General features: G+C 42.0%; 1 protein-coding gene across 1 annotated transcript in view; it reads right to left on the minus strand.

Annotated features, from left to right (window-relative positions):
* The window catches only part of esf1 (ESF1, nucleolar pre-rRNA processing protein, homolog (S. cerevisiae)), an 83,428-nt gene that overhangs the window by 26,892 nt on the left and 31,115 nt on the right, over nt 1-25,421 (minus strand). The window contains exon 10 of the mRNA XM_060831088.1: nt 2,409-2,551. Coding sequence (XP_060687071.1) covers nt 2,409-2,551 — 143 coding nt within the window. The remainder of the gene's footprint in view (nt 1-2,408; nt 2,552-25,421) is intronic.

The following is a 25,421-nucleotide window of genomic DNA, read 5'->3' on the forward strand; positions in this document are numbered from 1 at the left end:
TAGCTCTCCTAATCCCTTTCTTCAGCTCCCTCCTGGCTATCCTGTATCCCTCCAACGTTCTGTCTGAACCTTGTTTCCTCAACCTTATGTAAGCCTCCTTCTTCCTCTTTACTAGACATTCAACCTCCCTCGTCAACCAAGGTTCCCTCACACAACCATCTCTTTCCTGCCTGACAGGTACATACATATCAATGATCTGTTCCTTGAAAAAGTTCCACATTTCAATAACATCCTTCCCTGACCGACTATGCTCCCAACTTATGCTCCTCACATCCTGTCTTGCAGCATCATATTTACCCTTCCCCCAATTGTAAAACCTACCCTGTTGCACGCACCTATCTCTCTCCATAACCAAGGTGAAAGTGTCAGAATTGTGGTCACCATCACCAAAATGCTCACCCACTAACAAGCCCATCACTTGTCCCAGTTCGTTACCAAGTACCAAATCCAATATGGCCTCCCCTCTGGTCGGACAATCTACATACTTAGTTAGAAAAGCTTCCTGGACACACTGCACAAACACCGCCCCGTCCAATCTACTTGATCTAAAGAGCTTCCAATCAATATTTGGGAAGTTGAAATCACCCATGACTATTACCCTGTGGCTTCTGCACCTTTCCAAAATCTGTTTCCCAATCTGTTTCTCCACATCTCTGCTGCTATTGGGGGGGCTATAGTAAACACCCAACAAGGTGACTGCTCCTTTCCTATTTCTGACTTCAGCCCATACTACCTCCAAAGGCAGATTCCCCTCAAACTGCCTTTCTGCAGCCATTATACCATTCCTAATTAGCAACGCCACACCCCCTCCTTTTTTACCACCCTCCATAATCTTACTGAAATATCTGTAACCAGGAACCTCCATCAACCATTCCTGTCCCTCTTATAACTGTTAATTATCATTGAATTGATATATTCTCCATGATATTGCTTCTACCACAATCCACTTCCCATCTAATTAACATTCTCCTTTCATCCTGTAGTTTAAATTGGTATTCTTGCGAATTGTCCTGATGAGTGTGAGATGCAAAGTTTTGATAAAACCTTTTTTTAATAGAATTGAATGAAAATGGTTACAAATTGATTATTCTCTACACTCATAAGAAACCAATTGCTTGATAGTGTTAAATAAACCAGCAAAGGGGAGTAATCAATTTTGCTTGATCACCTATTATGGCAACTTTCTTTACAAAATTATCCAAAGCATCTGGAACGCATATGATGCTATTATCCTCCTTGATCTTTTGAAAACTAAATTCCCTCAGCACCTTTCATAAGAGGCCCGTTTCAATCACACATCTGCAAGATTTAGAAGAGAAAATTCCAATCCTGTGCAATACGCATGATTTGGCCAAATTGCTAGGTTTCTTCTCAGAAGTGCGTAAATTGAAACTTTTAAATCAGGTTGCCAAACACCCCACCCCCCACTATCTTCAAACGTTTAAAGTATTAATTTAACAGATTGCCAGCACTTGAGTTTCAACATCCATAAAATGGAAATCACCAAAGCAATTCAGCTGGAAACTCAGGGATTTCTCATTTTACAACTTCAATAGGAATTTGATACGTTGGTTTACCCTCTTCCGATGTTGAGTTGCAGTTTATTGCATAATTCCCATTAGGCCAGACTATCCTTCCAATTTTTTTTTTAAACAGGGTCTATTTATTCTTTTCACATAAACCATTTATTTACTGATTTTTCCAACTTTCAAAGTATGTTTCACCCCTCCATCTTCTCATATTTAGAAAAAAAGTTACAAGAGGAATATTACAATGTAGAATCGTAGACATGTACGGAAACAGGGATTTAAAAAGCTATTTCTTAATTCAAACAATTTGGATTAGTTTGAATATTGCTGAAATTTGGGCTAATGGACAATTTAATGAAAGGTATCATAACCCCATCATCCAGTTAACAGAACGATCCTACCAACAATCACGTTGAAAAGCATGAATCAAACAAGTATGAGACACTAATCCAATATTTACTTCTCTTCTGAAAATGTCCAAACAGTGAAATTAAGCATGCACATTCCTAAACTTGACAAATTTGAATGATCAAAGTGAGTTTCCAACTTTCTGGGTGGATCAAGAAGACGTTTATTTTGCTTTAATCACAGAAGACTCTTAATGATGTTTATCCTGGCAGTCGCACAAAGATTAAAAATATGCTGCCTGCCTTCTTTTTAAAAATGGCTGATACCCCGATTGTCATTCAAGTTATAAATTAAAAAGATTATTTAAGCATGGGACGTGGTTTTGAAGTAAATAGAGCAGTCTTTGGGGACCAGCCAATATTTGCTACTCACCAGAAATTTATCATATTTGTATCAAGGATCACCAACTTTGCCTCATTTTCTTTGCAATGACGAGGAAATAAGATATCAACATTATAAATGACCAATTACCTCTTGATCTTCAGTTTTGGTCTTTTTCTTTCTCTTCTGTTGCCTTTTCTCTTTTTTCTTCTCCAAGTATTGTTCCCACGGAGTCAGTACATTACCTTTCTCTATTTTCTTCTTTACTATTGCTTCTGTTGTTTCTTTCAGACCTGAAATAAGACAGGACGTTTTTAACTGCATGCTAAGATATACAAAATGCTTTGGTGGTTGACAGAGGCTCCAGTTTCAAAATTCAATTATAATGTTACATGATATGAAGTCATTAGACATTACAGCATCTGAACGACGTGAAGAATTGCAAAGAATGGCCATTAAAGGTGTTCCTATGGAGTGTGGACACTGCACTGCCCTCGTGGTTCTTTCAGATTAGGCCTGCAGAATCTGTTGCTGCGGTCTCTTTTGTCAATGCAGAGTAAAAAGGACAAACCTCCTTTCCAGCACCCTGTCTACCAGGGCCTTCAAGCCCCTATGGATGAACTGCTCTAATGATTTCCTCCTCTTAGCATTGTCCAGAATTGTAGCAGAATTTTACTGCCAAAAACAATGTGCAGTTACTGGCTGGCAGCTTTTGAAATGGTGAGCAATTGGGGTTTAAATATGGTAGTCTTGGAGGGAGTTTCAGAAGATCCTGGCATGGGTAGACTTTGTCACCCCTGCTGATCACAAGATTGCAATGCTTTGGAGGAGTGATCCATAATTAACGATGTTAACAGCAGAGAACTGTGAGAAAAAAGTTGCCATGTTTCATGGGGAAAATCCCGCCATGGCACTTCCCAAAATCAATACTTTTCTAAAATACAGGAAGGTTCAGCCCATTACATAGGTAGGAAAGATAGACAGGATTTATGATTACTTGGAAATCCATCGTTTGATTAGAGATCGTCAGCATGGTTTTGAGAGGAGCAGGTCATGCCTCAAAAATCTTATTGAATTCTTCGATGATGTGACAAAACATGCTGATGAAGTTAGAGCAGTGGATGTGGTATACATGAATTTTAGCAAGGTGTTTGATAAGGTTCCCCATGGTAGGTTCATTTAGAAAGTAAGGAGGAATAGGATACAGGGAGATCTGTCTGTCTGGATACAGAACTGGCTGGCCCATGGAAGGGTGGTGATAGATGGAAAGTATTCAGCCTAGATGTAGGTTTGCTCATTGAACTGGAAGGTTCTTTTTAGGACGTTTCATCACCATACTAGGTAACATCATCAGTGAGCCTCTGGCGAAGCACTGGTGTTATGACCTGCTTTCTATTTATGTGTTTAGCTTTCCTTGGGATCCAGCATTCAGCCTGAAGCTCGGCGATCAGTGGTGTTCCACAGGGATCAGTTCTGAGACCTCTGCTCTTTTTGATTTTTATAAATGACCTGGATGAGGAAGTGGAAGGGTGGGCTGGTAAATGTGCCGATGACACAGAGGTTGGTGGAGTTGTGGACAGTGTTGAGGACTGTTGTAGGCTGCAACGAGACATTCATAGGATGCAGAACTGGGCTGACAAGTAGCAGATGGAGTTCAACCTGGAAAGATTTGACATCATTCACTTTGGAAGGTTGAATTTGAATGCAGAATACAAGGTTAAAGGCAAGATTCTTGGCAGTCTGGAGTATACATGTCCATAGATCCCTCAAATTTGCCACCCAGGTTGACAGGGTTGTTAAGAAGGTGTATGATGTGTTGGCTTTCATTAACAGGGGATTGAGTTTAAAAGACCAAGCCTTGTGGTCCTGGTTAGACCACACTTGGAATAATGTGTTCAATTCTGGTCGCCTCATTATAGGAAAGATGTGGAAGCTTGAGAGAGAGTGCACAGGAGATTTACGAAGATGCTGCCTGGACTGGAGAGCATATCTTATGGAAAAGCTTGAGAGACCTAGGACTTTTCTCATTCTCACACTCAGAGTCATTGAGATGTACAGCACAGAAACAGACCTTTCAGTTCATCTCGTTCATGCCAACCAGCCATCCGAACCTACTCTAGTCCCATTTGCCAGCACTTGGCCCAGATCCCTCTAAACCCTTCCTATTCATATATCTATCCAGATGCCTTTTAAATGCTGTAATTGTACTCACCTCCATCATTTCCTCTGGCAGCTCATTCCATACACGTACCACCCTCTGTGAAAAAGCTGCCTCTTTTATATCTTTACCCTCTCACCCTAAACCTATGTTCTCCAGTTCTGGATTCCCCCACCCCAGGGAAAAGACCTTATCTATTTATCCTATCCATGCCCCTCATGATTTTATAAATCTATAAGGTCACCCCTCAGCCACCAACACTCCAGGGAAAACGGCCCCATCCTATTCAACCTCTCCCTACAGCTCAAATCCTCCAACGCTGGCAACATCCTTGTAAATTTTTTCTGAACCCTTTCAAGTTTCACAATGTCCTTTTGATAGGAAGACCAGAATTGCATGCTATATTCCAAAAATGGCCCAACCAGTGTCCTGTACAGCCGCAACGTGACGTCCCAACACTATACTCAATTCTCACTCCCTCTTTCCTTAAAAAAAAATGGTGTTATGTTTGCGACTTTCCAAAAATATCCTGGCAGGTCCACTGGAGTTTACCAGCTTTGGAGCAAAGAAGAATGAGAGGTAACTTGATAGAAGCATACAAGATGTTGAGAGGCACAGATGGAGTGGATAGCCAGAGACTTTTTCCCATGGCAGAAATATCTATCACGAGGTAATTAGAGGAAGTGTTAGGGGAGATTTCGGCGGTCAGTTCTTTTGGATCAGAAATTGACTCACTTAAAGAAGACAGAGGGTGATGGTTGATTAGAAATGGTCATCCTGGAGCTCAGTTCGCAGTGGTGTGCTGCAAGGATCTGTTTTGGGACTACTGCTGTTTGTCATTTTTATAAATGATCTGGAGAAGGATGGGTTAGTAAATTTGCGGCTGACAGTGAGGTAGGCAGAGTTGTGGATAGTGTGAAAGGATGTTGTGGTTTACAGAGGGACATAGATAAGATGCAGAGCTGAGTGGAGAAATGGCAAATGGAGTTAAATGCGGAAAAGTGTGAGGTAATTCACTTCAGAAGAAATAACAGGAATGCAGAGTACTGGGCTGACGGTGAAACGTTTGGCAGTGTAGATGAACAGAGATCTGTGTGTCCAGGTGCATAAATTCCTAAAAGTTGCCACCCAAGTTGATAGGGTTGTTAAGAAGGCATATGATGTATTGGCATTTATTGGGAGGGAGATTGAGTTTCAGAGGCACGAGGTCATGCCTCAGCTGTACAAGATACTGATAAGGCCACACCTGGGGTATTGTGTACAGTTCTGGTCATTATAGGAAGGATGTGGAAGCTTTGGAAAGGGTTCAGGGGAACTTTACTAGGATGTTGCCTGGTATGGAAGAAGGTCTTATGAGGAAAGGCTGGGGCAACTGAGGCTGTTTTCGCTGGAGAGAATAAAATTGAAAGGTGCTTAATCAGGGCTTTTATGATAATCGGAGGGTTAGATAGGGAGGACAGTGAGAGCCTTTTCTTGGGATGGTGAAGGTGAACACGAGGGGACATAGCTTTAAATTGAGGGCTGATGGATCTCGGGGGTAGGTTCTTTACTCAGAGTATAGGGGTGTGGAATGGCCTGCCTGCAACAGTAGTAGACTTGCTGATGTTAAGGGCATTTAAATGGGCATTGGACATCGTTAGGGACAATAATGGAACGGTGTCGGTTAGATGGGCATCAGATTAATTTCCCAGGTCGGCGCAACATCGAGAGCTGAAGGGCCTGTACTGCGCTGTAATGTTCAATGTTCTATGTTTACTCAGAGTGGTGGGTGCGTGGAATGCATTGCCAGCAATGGTAGTAGAGTCAGATACAGTAGGGACATTTAAGCGACTCCTGGATAGGCATATGGAAGTTAGTAAAATGAGGGGTATGTACGTTAGCCTGATCTGAGAGTAGGATAAAAGGCCAGCACAACATCGTGGGCCGAAGGGCCTGTACAGTGCTATACAGTTCTATATTCTAAAACAGTGGGCAATCTAGTCAATTATTATTGAATTATCCTACTCAAAAACCAAGAACAAATTACGCAATGCAAAAATAAATCTATTATTAGCAAGGAAAACATTGCTGTGCTCCATCAACAAATTATGGATAGTTCTTAGCTGGCAACATTTGAAATGCACACAACTGCAAAATACTTGTCTGTAGAGGGCTGGCAAGACTGAATTGCTAAGTATATTGGATACTGAGCTAGGCAGATTTCCTATCATTAAATAATCAAGGGTTATGGGATTGAGACAGGAAAGGAGTTGAGAATTATCAGGTCAGCCAAGATCCTATCGAATGGCCTCCTTCTGCTCCTGCATCCTATTGTCTTATTATGGAGATTACCCAATCTAAGCCATTACCTTGGAAAGCTTTATCAGTCAGTTGTAACCAACTCTCTCAGAATCTACACCACATTACTAAGTCAGAGTTTGGACCCAATGTTCCTTCTCGCACGTTTCTGATTGGGTGCAGGTAAGCTGGAAGGCTCCCAAACAGTGCTTTGTATAACCCAAATCCACCTGGATGCTCAGTCCAATCGCATTCCCAGTTTCCGAGTACAGGCCTCAATTTCATTTCATTTATTTATTGTCACGTGTATTTTGGTACAAAGATACAGTAGAAGGTACTGTACAGGATCCCTACTCTCCAGCACCACCTTAAAACACAGTAAACTAAACCAAAACATAGAAAACAAAAGGCGGAAAACAAAAAGGAAGTGTCTCCAACTTAACAGTCCTTCTTGTTAAGTGATCAGTCATGGGCCATGGGGCTGGTGGCCAGGTGGGAATCTCCTTTGCTGTGCCACTATCTGAATGAAAGTAGTCACTCTTCAGCACCTTCTCACCTTTACAGACACCCTAGCCACTATGAATTCTCACTGGACCTTGCCAAAGCAGACGCAACTGTTGCCACCTAGTACCACACTGACCCATACTCAACTCCACCGCTGCCATGAGTCCACTTGGGGCCCAGCTCATTAATGCAGCAGCTGGTGATGCTATCAGGCCTTGTACTGGGCCTAAGTCACCTCTGCCACTGTCTCCTCGAATCTGCACTGGATGCAAATGCCATCAGGAACCCAAACTCGCCTCTAGTGCAGTAACCATCATTCTGCCTCAATGATGCAGAGCTGGCAGAAACCCAGACTTGTCTCCGACATCACTGCTACAAGTCCACACAGCTGGGCCGACGTGCTAATGCTGTCGCCGTGACCAAGCTCTTCACAAAGAGGTAAGTAAAACAAAATTTTTTACAAAAGGAAAAAATAGAGGAGAATAAAAGATAAGAAACAAAAAAAAAGTGAGTGGAGCAGAGGAGCCCCAGACTCAAAGGCCCTACTCCAGCTTCGTCTTACCGGAAGCTCCTGTCCCTTAACTCCCAATCAGTGTTCAGAGACTGCCAACACAATCTTCGTCCTGCTGGTACCATACAGGATAGTAATTTACCTTCTAATTTTCCAGGACCCACTCATATTCTGTGACTTAAATGGAGCTGGATGCAAAGTTTCTTTCAGGTACTTGTGCAGAAGTTATTCTGGAACCCAGAAAGATGGTAAGAGTGGGAAGTCACATAAGAGTAGTTTCACCTCCTTTCCTTGGCTGTCCAACACCCACCCAAACACTCAAGTTATGTTCCTCGGAAACCTCTCGACAACACTAAAGGGTGAAAAACAGTTCACCAACATTGTGGGTGGCACGGTGGCAGAGTGGTTAGCACTGCTGCCTCACAGCGCCTGAGACCCGGGTTCAATTCCCGACTCAGGCGACTGACTGTGTGGAGTTTGCACGTTCTCCCCATGTCTGCTTGGGTTTCCTCCGGGTGCTCCGGTTTCCTCCCACAGTCCAAAGATGTGTGGGTCAGGTGAATTGGCCATGCTAAATTGCCCATAGTGTTAGGTAAGGGGTAAATGTAGGGGTATGGGTGGGTTGTGCTTCGGAGGGTCGGTGTGGACTTCTTGGGCCGAAGGGCCTGTTTCCACACTGTAAGTAATCTAATCTAATTACTTGGTTTTAATTTGAGGCCTGATGCACAGGTCTTTATCAACATCTCCCATTTTCTCAATTTCTATGGTGCGCTTTTCATTGCTGCAGCTGTTCATAAGGTCGTTCTTTCTCTCGCCTTTAGTATTCCTTTCTATTGTCTCACTGAAGAAAAAGGCATCAGTACTGACTCAGTCACATCACTGGTGCCTAAGTCTGAGGTTGGACAGCTCAAGCCTCACTCCAGAGAACTGAACGTATGAAATCAAAACTGACACTTCATGGCAGCAGTAAAGGAGCTCCATAGTATCAGTGCTGTTGGCTTCAGAAATATTAAACTCTTTCTGGTGGAACATAAAAGATTCCATTGGAATATCTTGAAGAGGAGGAGGGAGATTTCATTGGCCAACCTTGAACCCACAAAAAAAAGTCAATGAAACCTACTATCTGGACATTTATCTCATTACTCTTGGTGAGACCTAGATGTGCATTAGCTGTTTGTTGCCTTTCCCCACATTACTTCAAAACATACTTCATAAGGACTCTCAATTTTTGGTGCAAATCTTTTCCATTGCCTCAGTTACATTTACATTCATAGTGGATATGGCTACAACTCGAACCTTGTCTGTTATTTTCCAAGATGATAATGGCAGCATTGTCCATTTTTGCACCATTGTTAAGAACTACTCATCCAAACTGACCAGTTGAGTATTGATTCTTAAACAGAAATGGATTATGTAATAAATACCAGAGATGGAGACCATAACAAAGTCTAAAATGCAAAATAAATACCTGGCACTTCTGTTTGGAAGTTCTTGATTATTTATAACACTTAATTCAATAAGGTCAAACTCCATTAGTTATTATCATTGTAAACTTTTAAGCCACATTCTCATATTCTTGTACATGCAAACTTTAATTATGTCCCATCTACAAGTTTCCTGAGCTGCACAAATTATTCAATGCCAGAGAATACATCCAGTACATAAACCTGAGGAATGGCAGTTTAGTATCTGATCCTTTCAGAGCTTAATTCTCAATGCCCTGGATAACTAAATCAATATTTTGTTAAAATTTCTAGCAACAACTAATTGACTTGCCTTTTCAAAAAAAAAAGTTTTGTAACAATGGCAAAGACTAATTGTCATTTGAACATAGGATAATATCTCATCACTGGAACTAATTTTATTACTCATAGTCAGCACATGGTCCCTCACAGACTGGACAGCCTTATTCGGTCTATCCATGTTAAAAATTTTTATTCAAAAACAGAAATTGCCGGAAAAGCAATTCCTCAATACAGTTTGAGAAAGTTCTGAACAAGGATCACTCGATACGAAATGTTAACATTGATTTATTTGCACAGATGCTGCCAGACCTGCTGAGCTTTTAGGCAATTTCTATTTTCATTTCTGATTTACAGCATCCACAGTTCTTTTGGTCTTTAACTGTTTTTATTCTACCTTTCCTAAATTAATTTTACTTGAGTTCCAAAGAAGAGTTACTGGATTTGAAATGTTAATTCCATTTCTCTCTCCACTAATGCTACCAGACCTGAGTTTCAAATTTTAAATCAATACTGTTTATCATCATAGGAGAAAGTGAGGTCTGCAGATGCTGGAGATCAGAGCTGAAAATGTGTTGCTGGAAAAGCGCAGCAGGTCAGGCAGCATCCAAGGAACAGGAGATTCGACGTTTCAGGCATGAGCCCTTCTTCAGATTCCTGAAGAATGGCTCATGCCCGAAACGTCGAATCTCCTGTTCCTTGGATGCTGCCTGACCTGCTGCGCTTTTCCAGCAACACATTTTCAGCTGTTTATCATCAGAGCAAAGCATCCACAATAATTTATTGGCAGCATTCTGGAGATTGATCGATCTTACTATCAGACATCAGGAGTGAGAAAAAAAGCATCCTGGATGGCGCATTTTCAAGAGGAAAATTTAGATAGTCAACCCAGTCATCTTTCTTTAAACTCATTACCAGCAAAGGGCCAAAAATGATCTTTCCCTTATTTCAACTGGCATGGCCTTTGGCTGATGTTAGTATTGAAGTCCCATTCTCTGGATCACTTATTATGAATTGCAATTCCCTCATATCTTTACACAATCTGATATTTCCTGAACATCAGATAGAGACAAGTTTCATAATTCCTATCTTGAGCTTTGCAATCCTTTGCTCTTTCTGGAATGTGTGCCGTGTCCAAGTGTTGGTGTATCTATTAGTTCATCAGTTACCATTCCAAAGGCCTCAGTCAAAGTTAAAAAGGCAGCATTTCAGCATAAACAATGAATGTTAGAAACCACAGACAGCGATGTTCATTCAAATAACACTGCCTTGTAGCTTTAATATCTGATACCTTTCATTTATTAAAACAAACAATATAGAATGAACACCTGAGAAAGTATTGTGTTTGGAGCTTTCACTGGTATACACTGCCAGAGGGAAATTTGAGCATTTTAGAAGCTTACCCTGAGCCCACACATTAGATGGCAATTTTCAGTACTTGCTCTGCTATTTCTAATGTCACATCTTTTAAACTATATTACAATTTAGGAAGTTTTTTTAAATAAAGATTATTTTGTGTCTAACGAATGTGTTCAAAAGAAGCTCATAGTCCAGGAATTGTACTTGCATTATTACAAGAGGAGACTTCTGCAGTTATCTGAAAGAATTCTGATAAATGTTTTATATTTCACCTTCACCAAAACAAAAAGGAGAAATAGCAGTGAACACACAGCTTTCCTCTCATTTATTACAAGCAAAGGGTCTAGAAAATTCACCATAAATGCTATCTAGATAGTAAAATAATTTTTTTTCTACCATTTTAAAAAAATTCACAGGATGAGAGTGTCATTGGTTAAGCCAGCATTTATTGCCCATACCTAAACATCCAGGGGGCAGTTAAGGGTCAACCACATCGCTGTGGGTCTGGAGTCACATGTGGTCAGACCTGGTAAGGGTGGCAGTGTCTTTCCCTGAAGGACATTAGTGAACCAGATGGGTTTTTCCAATGATCAACAATGAATTCATGCTCTAGACTCTGAATTCTAGATTTTTATTGAATTCAAATTCCACCATCTGCTGTGGCGGGATTCAAACTTCCGTCCCCAGACAATTGCCTGGGTCTATGGATTTAACAGTCCAGCGATAATACGACTAGGGTCATGTTATAGTACTTTTAACATTTTACACTATTACTTTTCATTTTAAGTTCAAAAACTTCCACTGCACAGCCTACAAAACTTTCTGGCCTTTGTAAACATTGATTTATATTGATAATTGAAAGACATAAATACGACAAAATGACTGTTTCAACCAGAGGTAGTGTAAACTGGGAACACACAGCTTATTGGTGCAACAAAGATCTACATTGCTTACAGAAAAGGTGATCATTTATTTACTTTATGCACTGTAACTGCTGACATATATACAACTGGAGAGCAAATATCCAAACACGAGATAAATTAAGTCAGCTTTAATCAAGGTCATGAAGTGGAACATTGCTGCATCTGGGCATTATGTCTGTTCGTGCCTTTCCTACTAACAATGTGTTGACCTTGTTCAAAATTTTGTATAATCCTCTCATGAAGCTTTGAAGGTGGTTGTTTGTCCAAAGGGCAAAATTTCATAAACTGCTCAAATGCAAGTAAGATTAATGATCATTCTAAGAAATAACTTCATCATCAATGCACAATTCTTGAATCGTAATATGATATTATTTTTGTCACTCAGTGCTTTTCTTGTTAATGTCATTAAATTAGCAGCAAACACCCTTCTTATAATATCCAGAGTATCCACCATATGGAGACATTTAACAATCACAGGACAGAGTGAATTTAGTACACAAAGTGAGAGATATGTGCTGTATCATCAAAGCAATCTGTCATATCTTTCATCATCGCTTTGATCTTTTATCAGTTCTCAACTGTGGCAGAATAGTTCGCTTTAGAATTTCCTGTAATCTTAACAATTAAAAATGTTTTAAAAGTGGCAATGTGCCTGAGTTGGAGTGTTTACTTGGGGGTTAAGCAGAATTAAACCAAAAAATGATTTCTCAATACTTATTCCAAATGCTGTTGCTTCCTGGCAACTATTCAGTGCCAAAAGTAATAGACTGGGATAGTATGAGTCATTACTGTGTTTTCACAAGTAATTCTAAAACAGGTAAACAAAAAAATTTAAAGTAACAATGCTGATCAGTAAAGTAGCAATTACGATCAGAACGATAAAGCTAAGAGTACATAAACTACCCTCACATCCCCACCGGCTTGTTATCAATAAGAATTCTTTTCAAAAATAATGCACAGCATTTGGAAGACAAGATTAAGAAAGTGTTGTACAATATTACAGAACTCTGGTGAGATCCCACCTGAGCACGGTGTACAGTTTTGGTCAATTAAGGTTTACTGGATTAATTCTGGGAATGATGGATTTGCACCATGAGAAAAGATGGAGTAGAATGAGCTAATGCTTCCAAGTTTATAAAATTGAGAGGTGATTTCATTAAAATATACACTAATTTTTTTTTGTGGGGTGATACGCTATTTCCTGAGTAGACAGTCTAGATTTAGGAAGGGAGTTTTAGGACAAAAGTTTGACCATTTCAGACTGAGATAAGGAGAAATTTCTTCATTCAAAGAACTGTCAATCTTTGAAATTCTCTACCCAAAAAAGTTGTGCATGTTTGGTTGATGAGAATACTCAAGACTAAGATCAAAAGATTTTTGAACTTGAGAGGATTGAACAGGAAGTGATGTTCAGGTTGAGGATCAGCTATGGTTTTAATAAGCAGTGGAGCAGGTTTGAGGGGGTTTACTGCCAACTACAGTTCATTTTTCTTACTTACTCCTCAAATAGGGCAATGCGCATCATTACAACCTTCTAGACTTCCTATTGAGTTCAACACCTTTAGACTGTGAACTCACTCCCATTTCTTCCATTTTAGCTTTAGTTGTGGCGTTCTCTATTACCATGTCCTCTCTCCCCTCCCCCCACTCCAGTGGGACCATCTGTTCTTTCCAGTTCTGCCATTCTTGCATGCTGATCACTTAAGCTGCACTACCAGTGCCCTTTCTTTCCCAACATTCTAACAGCTGCCCCCAACTACTGCATCAGTGCTGTCCCTTCACACTTCACGTCAGCTCTGATGAATAGTCATCTAGGCTTGAAATGTTAGCTTGTTTCTTTCTCCACTGATGCTGCCTGACCCACTGTGGTTTCAGCATTTTTTTTTGTTTTCAGTACAGATTCCAGCTTCTGCAGTAATTTGCTCCTGCATCATTACAGTGAGCCAAAACAACATGCTGCTGTGGATGGGATGAACATCAGGTCGAGTTCCCTTCTCAGATCCACCTGGGCGCCCAGGAGAAGACAGGATTGTGGAAGAGGACAGAACTGATCTCAAATGCAATGCCCTCCTGAAGCCAATACCTTGCAGCCTCAACATGAAGAATGGCCATTTGAATGGAATGGACCCATTTACACCCGACAAGTTACTGCTTCAGAGACAAAGCTGAATCAAGTTGTTCAAAACAGGTTTGTTGTAACACCGACAAAAACAAATTCAAAGTGACGTAAATCTGCCAATAGTATCTGTGAATTACAGTAACTGAGTGGGCTAATATCTCAGGGTGGTGGGTAAGAGCTCAAAGGTAGAAGACCGAGGTTGGTGGTGTTTTTCAGACTGGAGGCCTGTGACCAGTGGAGTGCCACAAGGATCTGTGCTGGGTCCACTACTTTTCATCATTTATATAAATGATTTGGATGTGAGCATAAGAGTAAGTTTGCTGATGATACCAAAATTAGTAGTGTAGAGAACAGTGAAGAAGGTTACCTCAGGTTACAACAGGATCTAGACCAGATGGGCCAATGGGCTGAGAAGTGGCAGATGGAGCTTAATTCAGATAAATGCGAGGTGCTGCATTTTGGGAAAGCAAATCGTAGCGAGACTTATACACTTAGTTGTAAGGTCCTCAGGAGTGTTGCTGAACAAAGAAATCTTGGAGTGCAAGTTCATAGCTCCTTGAAAGTGGCGTTGCAGGTAGACAAGATAGTGATGAAGGCTTTTGGTATGCTTTCCTTTCTTGGTCAGAGTATTGAGTACAAGTTGGAGGTCATGTTGTGGCTGTACAGGACATTGGTTAGGCCACTTTTGGAATACTGCATGCAATTCTGGTCTCCTTCCTATCGGAAAGATGTGAAACTTGGAAGGGTTCAGAAAAGATTTACAAGGATGTTGCCAGGGTTGGAGGATTTGAGCTATAGGGAGAGGTTGAATAGGCTAGGACTGTTTTCCCTGGAGGGTCAGAGGCTGAGGGGTGACATTATAGAGGTTTATAAAATCATGTGGGGCATGGATAGGATAAATAGACTAAGTCTTTTTCTTGGGGTCAGGGAGTCCAGAACTAGAGGGCATAGGTTTAGGGTGAGAGGGGAAAGATATAAAAGAAACCTAAGGGGCAACGTTTTCACGCGGGGAGTGGTGCACGTATGGAATGAGCTGCCAGAGAAAGTGGTGGAGGCTGGTACAACTGCAACATTTAAAAGGCATCTAGATGGGTATATGAATAGGAAGGGTTTGGCGGGATATGGGCCGGGTACTGGCAGGTGGGACTAGATTGAGTTGGGATATCTGGTCATGGACGAGTTGGACCGAAGTGGGTGTTTCCGTGCTGTACATCTCAATGGCTAAGTGACAATTGGAGGGCAGAGCACTGAGTGATTGTGAGCTGCTTTTTTATAGTTGGGGAGGCACAAAGCTACAATAATCCCTGCACTGCTGCACTTGCAGACATCATCTCTTATGGTTACTGAGCAACATTAGCAGACGTGTGGGAATGAGTGCACTGCCAGGCAGTCAAGTATGACATTGCTTTTATGTGATCTACTGAAATTGAGGTTAAACATTCTATTCATAAGCACTGCTTGTGGTATTACTCACAGTGGGAAACTACAACATGAATTGGGTTTAAGTAGTCAATATTAGGAGTAGATATATATCTGATTTAGGGACAGCACTTCTTTGGATGGCAGGGCAGTTGATGGTCACAGCTGACGTCAATGCTGAACAAGTCAGATCCCATAGCGAAGGGTTCTTGTGGTGCAGTGATAATGTGTCTACCGCTGGGCCACCTGGATTCAAGTCCCATCTGCCCATGACATGTGTCTAAAAAGATTGATATCTAAAACTAAAATTCCATTGTGAAACCTGGCTTGCTGGATCAATAGTTTATCTGTTACTTTTGTTTACTGTGCAGGTCAGTCACTGAATATCCTCACAAGAGGCTGCCAATGTACTTTTAACGAAAGACTATAAATGATCATAATACAAAAAAGTAAGAACTATGTTGCACTAGACATGAACTATTTGAAACAATTTCATTATAAATATCAGAAAGGTTCAATCCTTTGTGACCCTGAGGGATCTGCACATTTCAGTTCCAAGTATTATTATTAGTTCCATTCTGCTGGGTAGACCATTGTTTAAAAAAAAAGTGACAAAATTCGTTACGCACTTTTTTAAAAAATATGCACGGCATTGCTTATCCTTCATCCTTCTCAGATTGTTTAGCAAGGACAGCCAAAGTATTAAAAGTCTGCCAACTATTAACTTTTGGGATTTAGAAATCAATGATGTTTCAGATACAACATGCTGTGCTAAAACCACAGACTGACATATTACGACATTTAAAACCTAAAACTAAATAAAGTGAAACTATGCTCTCTCCAGAGTTATTTATTTGGTTAATGATATCCACTTTATCCCTGGGGGTTGAAACTGTTGTTATTTTCTTGAGAAAAGCACATGGGTGAAACATATGGCTTGTGATCAAGACCTCAGATCTCTGATTAGATTCTCATGAAGGCTTGCCTTGAATCAAAAGCAGTTATTGAACTACATCTGGAGTACTCAATTAACTTCAAGAAGAAGGCAGGACACAATCTTCAAATTTTCTACCCTTTTGAAAATGCACCTGTCGAGTTAAATAAACTTCACACCGATTGTTTAGCCTCCCCTGTTCAAGTTTCCCCATGCTACAAAAACTGCGTAGAAGTAAAAGTATATCTGCAGAACAGCAAGCAGCAATACACAATTAAAATCTTATGTATGCAGACGTGGTCCTCACTGAAAGTTTTACATAGTGTGTACACAAACAGGTGCAGTAAAGCTTTTTCTCCCTCAGTCTTTTTGTTGTAGAACCAGAATGTCTGCATAGCTGAAAAAAAAAGTCAAATTCAACCTATTTGCATTCATATAGTAAGATCTGTAGTCATGATGACACCTGCTGGCTGAAGGAGGAGTTTTCTTTAAAATCCACAGAAACTACTGGAAAAGCTTCAAACATAGAATTCATCTCATCTTCCACTGCAAGGAAAAATCAATGCATCCAGCATGACAGGGTAAAGGACACTTAAAATTGTTGGAAAAAATTCAACTGTTCTGGCAGCAGCTGGGAAAAGACAGCAGACTTAACGTTTCATGTCCAGTGCCCTTCTTCAGAACTGTTCTTATTTCTGATTTCAGCATCTGCAGTTCAGAAAATCATGACAGTACGTACGGAAGCAGGTAATTCAGCCCATACCACCCCTGTGATGAACATCACACCCAGACCCATCCACATCCCATAACCCTACATTTCCCATGGCTAATCCACCTAACCTACAATCCCTGGACACTACGGGCAATTTAGCATTACCAAACCACCTAAATAGCATATGAAATCGTAGAGATGTACAGCACGGAAACAGACCTTTCGATCCAACGTATCCATGCCAACCAGATATCCTAATTTAATCTAGTCCTATTTGCCAACACTTGGCCCATATCCCTCTAAACCCTTTCTGTTAATTTACCCATAGCTGTGTAAATTCGCTGCTGTGTCAGACAGCAGTGCAGGTTTCTTTCTCTCTCACTGACCATGTGCTCTTTGCCTTTGTCTCTCTTCCTCCTTTTTAAAGTATCATTCTTTTGATATTTTTCCCTCTGAAGTTCCAAAACAATGCAGCAAATTATAATTACTGCTCCTGGAATTCGAGGAAATCAGTTCCAATACCTCAAAAAAGACGCAGCTCTGACAACCACAATTCTTTCCCGTCCTGCATTTGGATTACCCAGAATCCTGTGGGAAGAAACCAAAGCACCTCAAGGAAACCCACGCAGACATGGGGAGAACATGCAAACTTCAGACAGGCAGTTGCCTGAGGGTGGGATTAAACCATGGTCCCCGCACAGTGAAGCAGCTGTGCTAACTACTGAGCTACTGTGCCGTCCTTCTTTTCTTTTGCACAGGACACTTAAGTTTTTTTAGATTATATTAGATTACTTACAGTGTGGAAACAGGCTCTTCGGCCCAACAAGTCCACACTGACCCACCGAAGCGCAACCCACCCAGACCCATTCCCCTACATTTACCCCTTCACCGAACACTATGGGCAATTTAGCATGGCCAATTCACCTAACCTGCACATTTTTGGACTGTGGGAGGAAACCGGAGCACCCAGAGGAAACCCACGCAGACACGGGGAGAATGTGCAAACTCCACACAGACAGTCGCCCGAGGCTGGAATCGACCCGGGTCTCTGGCGCTGTGAGGCAGCAGTGTTAACTGCTGTGCCACCGTGCCACCCACAAGTTCTATGTTTCACAGATGTAGGTGGGTGGTTATTTGAGGTCCAATCCAAAATTATGCCTGGCAATCAGTAAATCAGTCACCCTGGTAAGAAGTTTCATGCATTTTAGATCTGGCTACTAAGTGAATCAGGATTCAAGAGTGGACATGCCTGGATGTTCCAGTGAGGAACAAGAGGGGTTCCATATTACTGATGTTTCCCAAGATAGGAGTACAGTGTTTCAATGGATATGCTGGTTAAGAATGGGAAGAGAGGTCTCTGCAAGATGGTGGCAATTCACTAGAACTAGCGTGGACAGCTCTGCCTAACAGCCAAGGCATATTGATGTTTTTTGCTATCCTTGGCTAACTTCTTTGAGAGAATTGTTAATTTAAAAAACTTTGAGAAAACTTATTTGTTCATATTTTGGAGTGGGAAGGATGCCAAAGGGAAAGGGAGCAAGCAAACAGCAGCAGAGGACACTCCCCTGCAGTACCGGGCATGCCAGAGGGTGCAGCAGTGGCCTCTCCCGAACCCCCCCGGGGTACTGCAGGGACCTGCAGGAATTGGCGATGGCGAGACTTGACGCTGCCATCGAGAAGATCCGTGCCCAGATCCAACCCATTGTGTCCAGGTGGCAAAAGCATGAACGAGAGCTCCAGGGCCTCGGGGCACGGATGGAGGAGCTGAAGGGTTGAACCATGGCCTTGGAAATGGCGATTGAGTCCTCATGTGGATGGATCCAGGCCCTGGAACAGCAAGCGCGGGCCTTGCGAGTTCAGGTTGACGACCTCGAAAATCAAGGTTGGAGGACAAATCTGTGGATTGTTGGGTTCCCCGAGGATGAAGAAGGTGAGCAGTCAGCTTATTTGAACACTGGCTGCTGCAGTGTTCTGGGCCTTCAAATTGAGTCCGGCCAGCTGCACATTGAAGGGCCTATCGGGTGGCGGTGCACAGGTTTGGGCCATACAGCGCCCCCGCCTGGTCCTAGTTCACTTCGACACATACAGGAACAAGCAAAGAGTGATAGAAGTGATACAAGCCTCCAGACCACTGAGGAAAGAGACACAGGCATTGATGCACATGGGGTCAAAAATTATGTTATTTCAAGATTTCTCAGCAGCTGTAATCCAAAAGAGAAAGTCCTTTGATGAAGTTAAGAAGAGGCGAAGGAACCTGAGCACCCAGCACTCCATGAGGTACCCCGCGGTGCTCCATTTCAGCCATGAGGATTCCATTTATACATTTGATTCGGCGAATAAAGCCAAGGACTTAGTGGACACTTTAAAACAGACCAACTGATCTCAAGAATATGGTTCATGTTTGTCCTCTTTTCCTACTTTTCCTGTGTTTTCCCTTTCTTTTCCTCTTTCCCTAATAATTTGTTTCAAAACAAACTTTGGAATATGTTGTCTTATCATGGGAAATATTATGGGTGCTTTTTTGTTTTCCCCTTTTTTTTAGTTTCCCCTTTTTTGGTTCTTTTTCTCTTTTAGTTATAATTGGGGTTGACATGGAGTTGGGGATGAGTGGAGTGCTTATCCTGATTTGTTCGTCATCTGTTGATTTAAGGATCATCTCTTTGTTCACTTGTTTAATTTTGCTGATGGCTGGACACAGTCCGGATTTGAAGGAGCTGTGAGGGGGGGGGATAGGTAGGTTGAGTGCATCCTATGGGCAGCGGGGAAGAGTCTCCTGTTCAAGGTTTATCAGTTGGTTTTCTTTGTAATTTTTTAGTAGCGATAGTCGTTTTTGCATAAACAATTTTACGACTCTTTGAGTCTCCATTTACTTGTGTGCGGCGCATTGCAAGCAGGGTTCTCCCTCCCGGGGGTTCAAGGGTCTCTGAAAGGGGATAAGGCTTGTTAAATGGTGCTGAAAATGTGTTGCTGGTTAAAGCACAGCAGGTTAGGCAGCATCCAAGGAACAGGAAATTCCCAAAGGGCTCTGGCCCGAAACGTCGAATTTCCAGTTCCTTGGATGCTGCCTAACCTGCTGTGCTTTAACCAGCAACACATTTTCAGCTCTGATCTCCAGCATCTGCAGACCTCACTTTTTACTTGTTAAATGGTGCATCTGGAACATCAAGGGAAGTCATTCGCCTGCTAAAAGAAATCACAGTGCTTTCTAGCCTTAAGAGGGAAAAGGTTGATATCACCCTGTTGCAGGAAACCCATCTTGATGATGGGGAACACCTGAAGTTACAACAGGGGGGTTATGACCGAATATTCTTTTCATCCTTTACTACTAAAAGTAGGGGAGTGGCTATACCTATCCAGAAAAATCTTCCATTCACATTAGTAAAGCAGGTGAAATATAAGCAAGGGCAGTTAGTGATACCTAAGGCCCTGATATATGGGGAGGAATGTGGCATCTTAAAAGTCTATTGTCGCCCAGCGCATTCCCTCAAATTTTTGACTCGTGACTTCTCTAACTTGTGTGCCATTTAGAACATGGCACATTATTATGGGTGGGGGGGGATTTCAATCGCCTTTTAGATCTAGCAGTGGACAGGATGCCAAGTGGACCCTGACTATCTCTTCAGAGGCCAAGCAGGTGACTGACTTATGCAAGGAGTTGGGCCTGGTGGACATTTGGAAATGTCTTCACCCTACCAGCAGGGACTTCACCTTTTTTTCAAACCCACATAAATGTCACACGGGGATTGATCTTTTTCTGGCTCCCTCAACCCTTCTAGATTCTTGTAAAATTGGGAACATAGCTATTTCTGATCACGTGGTGGTATATTTGGAGGTTAAGGCCAAGAGTGAGGGGCTAGGTTCACGGCACTTGCGTCTGGATCCTTTTCTCCCCAAGGATTCCAAATTTGTGGAATACTTTTTGAGGGAGTTTCAGTAGTTTTTGACTATCAACTCAGGCACGGCTAGTAGTCCATCTATGCTATGGGAGACTGCTAAGGCCTTTTCTAGGGGATTAGCTATTCCCTACTTGGCTAGCTGTAAATGACACAAGAGGGAACAGCGACTTCTACTTGGAGACGCTGGTGAAAGCCGCTGAGGCGGCACATTTTGCGAGGCCTTCAGTGACCAAGTACAGCGGATCACAGCCCTCTGGGCTGCTCTGAATTCTGTACTTACATAAACCACAAAGAGAGAACTTGCTTTTGCTAGACAAAGGCTATTCGAGAATGGGGATAGGCCAGGGAAATATTTCACATGTCTGACTTGGAAAAAGCGTGCACCCCAATCCATTACTGAAATTAGAGACAGTGCTCAGGTCCTTACATACAGTGCCAAAAGGGTTTTTACTCTGAATTGTATTGGTCTGAAGGTTGCGAGGACAAGTGAGCAAAGATGGAAACCTATTTTTAAGAGCCTGGACCTCCCAGGGGTAACCTTGGAACAGTCCTCTCTCCTTAATGCCCCCTTGACAGTTCAGGAAACACAGCAGGCAGTTAGGCAACTCTAAAGTGGGAAAGCGCCTGGACCCGATAGTCTCTCAGGTGAGTTTTACAAGGAGTTTATAGGGATCCTGTCAGGCCAATGTTTGAAATGCACAAATCACTCCTATATGCCTACCACCATCTTTGCGAGAAGCTAATATTTCCCCATTCTTAAGAAGGGGAAGGTTCCTGAGGATTGTGGGTTAGTAAGTTTACAGATGATACTAAAGTCAGTGGAGTGGTGGACAGTGTGGAAGAATGTTGCGGAGACTTGGATAAACTGCAGAATTGGGCTGAGAAGTGGCAAATGGAGTTCAGTGCAGCTAAATGTGAGGTGATTCACTTTGGGAAAATAGCAGGAAGGCAGAATACTGGGTCAATGGAAAGATTCTTGGTAGTGTGGATTTTTGGTGTCCATATACATAGATCACTGAAAGTTGCCACCCAGGTGGATAGTGCTGTTAAGAAAGCATACGGTATGTTAGGTTTTATTGGTAGAGGGACTGAGTTTCGGAGCCACAATGTCATGCTGCAACTGTACAAAACGCTAGCGCGACTTTACTTGGAGTACTGTGTGCCGTTCTGGTCGCCACATTACCGGAAGGATGTGGAAGCATTGGAAAAGGTGCAGAGGGGTTTACCAGGATGTTGTCTGGTCTGGAGCGAAGGTCTCATGAGGAAAGGCTGAGGGACTTGGATCTGTTCTCATTGGACAGAAGGAGGCTAAGAGTGGATTTGATAGAGACATAGAAGATGATCAGAGGTTTAGATAGGGTGGACAGTGAGAGTCTTTTTCCTAGGATGATGACGTCTGCTTGTACGAGGGGCATAGCTGCAAATTAAGGGGTGATATAGATTTAAGGCAGATGTCAGAGGCAGGTTCTTTACTCAGAGTGGTAAGGTGTGGAATGCCCTGCCTGCCAATGTAGGTAACTCAGGCACATTAGGGACATTTAAACAGTCCTTGCATAAGCATATGAATGATGATGGAATAGTGAAGGGTGATGGGCTTAGATTAATTCACAGGTCGACGCAACATCAAGGGCCAAAGGGCCTGTTCTGTGCTGTACTGTTCTATAGTCTACACAGGCCCATCTCGCTATTAAATTCAGATTTTAAGATTCTGTCTCAGGTTTTGGCACTGAAATTGGAGAAGGTGTTGCTCTATATTATCAAAGTGGACCAGACAAGTTTTATAAGAGACCATAGGTCCTCTAATAATATTAGTGATTTCCTTAGATGCAGTGAAAGCATTTGACTGGGTGGAATAGCCATATCTCTTATGTCTTAGAGCAGTTTGGGCTGGGTGGGGTCTATGCTAAGTGGGTGGAGGTTTTATATTGCTACCCTCTGGCTGCAGTCATCACCAACCGGGTGAAGTCTGGGAATTTTAGGTTCGGCAGGAATAGTCGTCAAAGCTGCCCCCTCTCACCGTTGTTGTTTACGTTGGTGATACAGCCTCTGGCAAAGGCCATTTGTTAAAATATCCACATAACCGTTACGGAAGTGGGATCAAGGGTACACAAGATTACACGATATGCGGATAACGTCCTTCTGTTTTTAATTGGACCAAATGACCTCCGTACCCCATCTGATACAATGTATTAATTCATTCAGGGCTATCTCAGGATATAAGATCAACTTTGCAAAGTGGGAGGCTATTCCTTTGGAGGACCTCAAGGAAGTGGCAGAAGTTGAAGGTGGCCCTAGGTTCCCCTTTAAGTGGTCATGAGCGGGTTTCCGATACCTAGGTATTTTTATGACTCTCATGTTTGATCGGTTATTTCGGATTAACTTTGTTCACCTGCTTGACAATGTTCAGCCGGATATTAAGAGATGGGAGGCTCTTCCAATTTCGTGGTTGGGCTGAATAGCCCTTATTAAGATGAATGTCCTTCCTCGTTTGCTTTATCCCATGTGTGTGCTCCCAATAATGTTTCCCAGGTCAACACTGCGGAAACTTAGGGGTTGGTTTAGTTCTTTCGTTTGGTGTCACAGGCAGCCCCTCATCAAACTTATTAAATTACAGTAACCTCAAGGATGGGGAGGAGTTGATTTCCCAGACATCAGGAAGTATTAATTGAGTTCCCAGCTGTCCTTTGTGTGACATTGGGCAGGTAATGATCCAGGCTCAATATGGCTGGATACTGAGACCTCCCAGACAAAGTGTCCTCTTATTAACCTGTTCATGGATAAGATGAGGACAGTTATAGACCACTACCAGAACCCCATTGTGATTAACACGGTCAAGGCATGGAGGGCAATGCATCAAAGTAACAGTTGCTTATGTAAGACTTTGCCACTCGCCCCCATAGATGGTAGGTGAGGGTTCCAACCAGGGACGATGGACTCAGGGTTCAAGCTGTGGGAAGTGAGAGGAGTTTCCAATTTGGAAGACTTATTTGAGGGGGAGGTTATGATGTCTTTCAAGCAACTGAGCCGCAAATATGAGCTGCCCAGTAGAGAGTTTTTTCCGTTTTTTTTCAGGTTAGGGATTTCATCCAAAAGAAGACTACGCTTCTCACTAAGCCCAATAAGCCTGATACAGGGAGGTTGTTGCTATGTGCCACAAGCACCATTTCGGTTAGTGCCCTCTATTGCCTGCTGGTGGCAGGGCTTGGCAGGTAATTAACTGGTTATGTGAAGTTTGGGAGCAAGAGCTAGGAGTGGGGATCTCTTCTGAAACATGGGAGGACATATAGGAGAATGCATGAAAGATCTCAATCTGTAATAGGACATACACCATGCAGTTAAAAGTTCTGCACAGGGTTCATTCACACCGGACCATCTGGCAAAGTTTTAAAAAGGGGCTTCTCCAATGTGCCCCAAATGTAAAATAAGTGTAGGTAATCTTGCCCATTGCTTCTGGACAAGCCACAGGCTCTGTTTTTAACAGAGCGCTGTGGCAGGAGATAGGGAAGGTATTGAGGACCGAAGTTAAAGCAGGCCCGACATCTCTCCTTCTAGGTCTACCAAATTTATCATCTTTAAACAGGCATGGGAAGAAACTATTCAATCTTCTTACTGTGTACGGAAGAATATTCTGATGAATTGGGTGTCTGAGAACCCGCCGGACTTGCTGGGATGGCAAAAATTAATTATGGAGCACATGCCCTTGGATGATTTCACAAATATTGTGCACCACACAATAGATCTTTTTTATAAGACATGGTAGCCCTTTCCGAGTTATTTGAACACAGATTTCTCTGCTATCTTAACTAGGGCGTTCGTTTATTCGGGAGGAGAACGTGAGGACAGCAGATGCTGGAGATCAGAGCTGAAAAATGTGTTGCTGGAAAAGTGCAACAGGTCAGGCAGCATCCAAGGAGAAGGAGAATCGACATTTCAGGCATAAGCCCTTCTTCAGGAATCGTTCGTTTATTCGGGTACATATACATCATTCCCATTCTTTGTTTGGGAGCTTTGCGTCGAGCATTGTTATTTTGTGTTTGTGTTTTTTTCAGTCACTTAAACTTATTTATTGGTGTTGTTTTGAACATTGTTTGTTTTGCTTCATTTTATAAGGTCGATTAGTAGTTAGTAGACACTAATTGTATTGTAATTTGTGTTTTTTATTATATTGGTATTTGTCTTATTTTTTATAACTTTATACTATTGTAAAGTCAAAAAAGTATTTTTTTGCTAATAAATATAATTACCAAAAAAAAAACAGAATGGAAAGAGAAAGAAATGCAGATCCCAAGTTCAAAGCATGATCTCCTTCACCCAGGACATTCTCATTTGTGTCTATTTTCTGTTCTGGGATAGTGAGTTTTCATTATTTTCTCTTTCAGTTTTTATTTGCTGGGGGTTCTTTATAACCATCATGTCAGTCATTTTGTTTTTTATGCTTCGAAAGTGTTTTGGGATTTTGTTTAAAACATTGACCATACTACATACATGTTGAAAAACCTTAAGACTACAAAACCAAACATTTTCCCATAATGTATGTCAAACTGTGGAGTGTCACCGTTTCAGTGGTGTCATTCCAACTGTCTGAGACTGAGTCAGACTGTTAGCAACC

Source organism: Hemiscyllium ocellatum, chromosome 10 (assembly GCF_020745735.1).
Source record: "Hemiscyllium ocellatum isolate sHemOce1 chromosome 10, sHemOce1.pat.X.cur, whole genome shotgun sequence".
NCBI lineage: Eukaryota > Metazoa > Chordata > Chondrichthyes > Orectolobiformes > Hemiscylliidae > Hemiscyllium > Hemiscyllium ocellatum.